Source organism: Myotis brandtii, unplaced genomic scaffold, assembly GCF_000412655.1.
Source record: "Myotis brandtii unplaced genomic scaffold, ASM41265v1 scaffold728, whole genome shotgun sequence".
Lineage (NCBI taxonomy): Eukaryota > Metazoa > Chordata > Mammalia > Chiroptera > Vespertilionidae > Myotis > Myotis brandtii.
In genome coordinates this window covers 318042-322551 of record NW_005370875.1, presented here as the reverse complement: position 1 = coordinate 322551, position 4510 = coordinate 318042, and the positions used below count along the sequence as shown (strand labels likewise).

The following is a 4510-nucleotide window of genomic DNA, read 5'->3' as shown; positions in this document are numbered from 1 at the left end:
AATATATTTTATTGATTTTTTACAGAGAAGAAGGGAGAGGGATAGAGAGTTAGAAACATCGATGAGAGAGAAACATCGATCAGCTGCCTCCTGCACGCCCCCCAGTGGGGATGTGCCCGCAACCAAGGTACATGTCCTTGACCGGAATCGAACCTGGGACCCTTCAGTCCGCAGGCCGACGCTCTATCCACTAAGCCAAACCGGTTCGACGAGTGGAAGTTTTTAAGCAAGGAAATGACTACAGGCTTTTTTTTCTTCAACTTTTTTATTACAGAAAATTTCAAACAAATACAGAAGTAGAGAAGGCAGCAATAATGAACTCGGTGTACCCTTTTCAGTCAGCTTTAATAACTGTCATTACATGGATAATCATCTTATCTGTATACTTAGCCAACCTCCTACTACTCAGATTATTTTGAAGTAAATCTCAAATTATACATCATTTCACATGATCACTTTTAAAAGATCACTCAAGCTGTTCTGTGAAGAGTAGCATGTAGGAGATTAGATAGAAAGAGGGAGAGGAGGAAGAGGCCATTGCAATAGTCCAGGCAGCGTAGCGGAAGATGAGCTGGAATATGGAGACGGGAGTGGAAATGAGGAGGAGTGGTCACATTTGGGTGTATTTTAGATGTAGAACTGATAGGACTTACTGATAGATTTGGGAGGTGAGGGAAAATGAGGTATACCAGGTTTTGGGCTCTAGCAACTGGGCATTAGGGTGCCTTTCAGTGAGATGGGGAAGGCTAAGGAGATGTTGAGTGGACAGTTGAACCTGCAAGTCTGGAGTTCAGGAAAGGAGCCGGGCTGGAAATATAGATTTGGGAGTCATCAGCACATTGGTGGTATTTAAAGTCATGGTCGGGGGGGGGGGGGGAATTAAGTCATGGGTCTGGGTGAGATCACCCAAGGAGGGATGGAAATGGAGAAGATACAGGGCTCAGGCCTAAGCCCTTGGACACTCTCCTCCTAGAGAGCAGGAGAGCAGTCATCATTTAATCTGCAGGCTTTGGAAGTGATGAGCACTATTCTCAAACAGCTCCATACATCCCTCACCACCTACAAAGATATTAGTCCTTCTGGGATAGGGGAGACGAAGCAGGACTAAACAGGGATCTGCTCTCCTGCATCCTTGCATTAACCTGTCTATCATCATCTGAGTAGCCAATAGCTGGGCCTTCCTATTTAACAGCCCTGCTTGCTAAATATGATGTTCTCTGGTTGTGGGGTGTAGAAGTTTGAGATTCAGTGAGATCTGAGGCTCAACAATAGCCAATCTCCACCCTCATCCCAGCTCCAATCTCCTTTCAAATCAGAGGCTTTATGGCAGCGATTCTCAACCTGTGGGTCGCAACCCCTTTGGGGGTCGAACGACCCTTTCACAGGGGTCGCCTAAGACCATCGGAAAACACATATATAATTACATATTGTTTTGTGATTAATCACTATACTTTAATTATATTCAATTTGTAACAATGAAAATACATCCTGCATATCAGATAGTTACATTATGATTCATAACAGTAGCGAAATTAGTTATGAAGTAGCAACAAAAATAATTTTATGGTTGGGGGTCACCACAACATGAGGAACTGTATTAAAGGGTCGCGGCATTAGGAAGGTTGAGACCACTGCTTTATGGCCTTCCGCAGCTAAAATGGGTTAAGTGAGGACATAGCCTGAGGGAGTCTGAGTAGCTGGATGGTCTCATGGAAAGACAGGGCCTCTGGCCCTAGCCATTTGGCTCAGTGGATAGAGCGCCGGCCTGCGGACCAAAGGGCCCTGGGTTTGATTCTGGCCAAGGGCACATACCTTGGTTGCAGGCTCCTCCCCAGCCCAGGGATCCTGGTCGGGGTACATCCAGGAGGCAACCAATCGATGTGTAAAAATAAGATCAATGGAAAAATATTCTTGGGTGAGGATTAACTAAAAATAAATAAATAAGACAGGGCCTCTGAATCCCTGGGGTGAGTAGATATAAGGGGAGAGCCCGAGCCTAGCCTCCCTTGTCCTCACCTCAGGTGTTCCAGGGTGGTCAGCCGATCTTCACCCCCCAGCTTGCCTTCCCAGAGCCTCAGACTGACACGCCAGCATTATGGAGACGTCTTCTGGGACAACCTTAGTCAAAGGCCCAGGTGGGTAGAAATGGGGAGAATGGGGACTAACTGGCGGTGGGAAGGTGAGGCTGTACAATTTTAACACTCATAAAGCTTTCTAGCCCTGGCCAGTGTGGCTTAGTTGGCTGGAACACAGAAAAGTGACAGGTTGGAACCCTGGTTGGGGCACATACTCAGGTTTCGGGTTTGATCCCTGGTTGGCACAAGTGAGGAGGCAACTGATCAATGTTTCTCTCTCCCTTCTTCTCACTCTAAAATCAATAAAAGCAGGTCCTCAGGTGAGGATTAAGGGGAAGAAAGCTTTATATATAGCAATATGCACTGGGAATAACTGCCTCACTGGTTGATGGACTTTGTAGGCTCCTGATGCAGATAAATAGGTGGATGGGAGAGATCATTAGAGAAACAACATGGATGGGGGTGCCGCTCTGCACTTAGCCCCCTTTTTTGTGCTTCACAGCTCCACCTGGATGGAAGAACGGTACATCCCCTCCCTGCAGGTATGACAAACCTTCTGCCCTTCAATACTTCTCGGTTAAAACTGCACCCCAGCTCTCCTATTACACGTTCCCTCTAGTATCCCCCAACCAAAACACAGAACAGGCCCTCCTTTCTATCAATCGTGTTTTCCAGATCACAGCTGTTTTCGTGATCTGAGCTTCCCAAGACCCCTGACTCCCTATTTCAGTCTAAGCTCCCCTGAGAGCCCCAGTTCTGCCATCTATCTCCTTTTCCCCCTTCTTTGGCACAGAGAGCCACTGGTTGTTCTCAGCCTGGCGTGTACCCCCCTGAGGGGCTCCCACCCCCTGAGATGCTTTTCAGAAGAAAGAGAAGGAGGTCATATTTGGCAGGAATGCAGGGACCTGGGGGCATCCCAGCCCGAGTAAGGGCTGTCACTTACCACCTGGAGGATCTAAGGAGGCGACAGAGAATCATCAATGAGTAAGGAGAGACATCTGGGCTCCGGGAGCCTAGCAGGGTTTGGAGGCAGAATGGTTTGAACCAAGGAAGGGGTGGAGGATTTGGAAGGAATTGGAGGTTGTTTGGAAATGAATCATGAACTTGGTGGGATCGCAGCAGAATTTCCATAATGTGGAAAGGAGAGAACTAAGGGATGGTGGATGAGCCATACTGAGCTAGAAGAAGTGGAAACTGGATCACTAAAGCCAGGAAAGCACTCCATAGAACTGGAGGATAGTGGGGAGCTAGTGGTCACCTCTGAGTCCTTGAACTAAAAATACTTCAGTCTGAGGGGAGCAGACAGTGGGAGTGGAGAGTAGGAAGTCAAAGGACAATGCCCCTCGGTCCCAGCAGAAAGTATTTTAGGACAGAAAGGTGAAGAATGGAGAGACAGGAAGCCTGGCCTCCAGGCACCTCTGCTAAGCCTAAAATCTCCACAGACTAAAGAAGGCCCAGTGGAGCAGCTCTGGCACTGCGGCCGAGCCCCCGGTGCCTGGCGAAGCGAGCTGTGGATTCCCCAGCACCAGCCAGCACCCTCGTCAGGACGAGGAGGGGGCAACCTACCCACAGGAAGACGACCACTTCCTCCCTCCTGGCAGGGCCCAGGTACGGTTGGAGAGGAACCCGGAGGGTGATGTGGATGCCTGGTCTTGCATGGAGAGGCATCGGAAGCCAAGAGCCAAGCTGGATTGCTGGATTTGAGGGGACAAATCAGAGACGTGGGGGTATCTGGGTATGGGCACTAGGAAATCTAGAGAGAGACATACGTTTCCATTAGCTCATTCTTTTTCCCCTCTCTCTCCTCTTTCCAGCTGCTTTGGTCTCCCTGGAGTCCCCTGGCCCAGGAAGAATCTTTCCTCTCCAGGCAGCTGAGCTCTCTGACCCCCTACAGCACTGTCACAGCCTGTAGGAACCCCCCTTTCAATACCTGGGGGATGGAGCTGCCCGAGGAATAAGGAAGAGCCCTTATGAAGTCTCCGCAGACTAAAGAAAGCCCATGGATGGTAACGAAACCACCCATGCCTATCCAACATGCTCGCGCTGCCTCGGGGACCCAAGCCGCCTCCTCGTCGCTGGAATCGCCCCCGAATGCATCTCCCGTCCTCAGCCTCTCCCAACTTCCCCTCCCGCCTCTGCACTCGGCACTGACAGCCCCTGGGCCTCCCGTCTCAACTCGCAGGAGCTCCCCGAGGCCGGCGGGCCCGCTGGCTCTCTGCAGGGTTCTTTCCCCTGGTCTGTCATTAAAAGGAAAACAAGTTGAGCCCAGAGTTGTCTTTCCGGAAAGGAGTGATGGAAAGGCTCGTGGGCAAGACCCAGCTACAGTGAAGTCGGGCTGGGTCCCCAAAATTCAAGGAGTCATGCCCTGGGCGAGAAAAGCCTGCCCCCCAGTCCAGCGTTCCTCGCCCAGCGCTGGACAGCCACGCGCCCCACTC

The 4510-nt window shown here is 50.4% G+C and overlaps 1 protein-coding gene across 3 annotated transcripts in view; it reads left to right on the top strand.

The window, feature by feature from the left end:
- INCA1 (inhibitor of CDK, cyclin A1 interacting protein 1) overlaps positions 1 to 4338 on the top strand; it is a 19208-nt gene extending 14870 nt beyond the window's left edge. For all 3 annotated transcript variants that reach the window (XM_014530240.1, XM_014530241.1, XM_005882571.2), the window contains 5 exons: positions 2022 to 2135; positions 2578 to 2617; positions 2869 to 3059; positions 3518 to 3683; positions 3890 to 4338. In XM_014530240.1, coding sequence (XP_014385726.1) covers positions 2022 to 2135; positions 2578 to 2617; positions 2869 to 3059; positions 3518 to 3683; positions 3890 to 4033 — 655 coding nt within the window. In that variant the 3' untranslated portion in view covers positions 4034 to 4338. The remainder of the gene's footprint in view (positions 1 to 2021; positions 2136 to 2577; positions 2618 to 2868; positions 3060 to 3517; positions 3684 to 3889) is intronic.
- Positions 4339 to 4510: the final 172 nt, after the last annotated feature.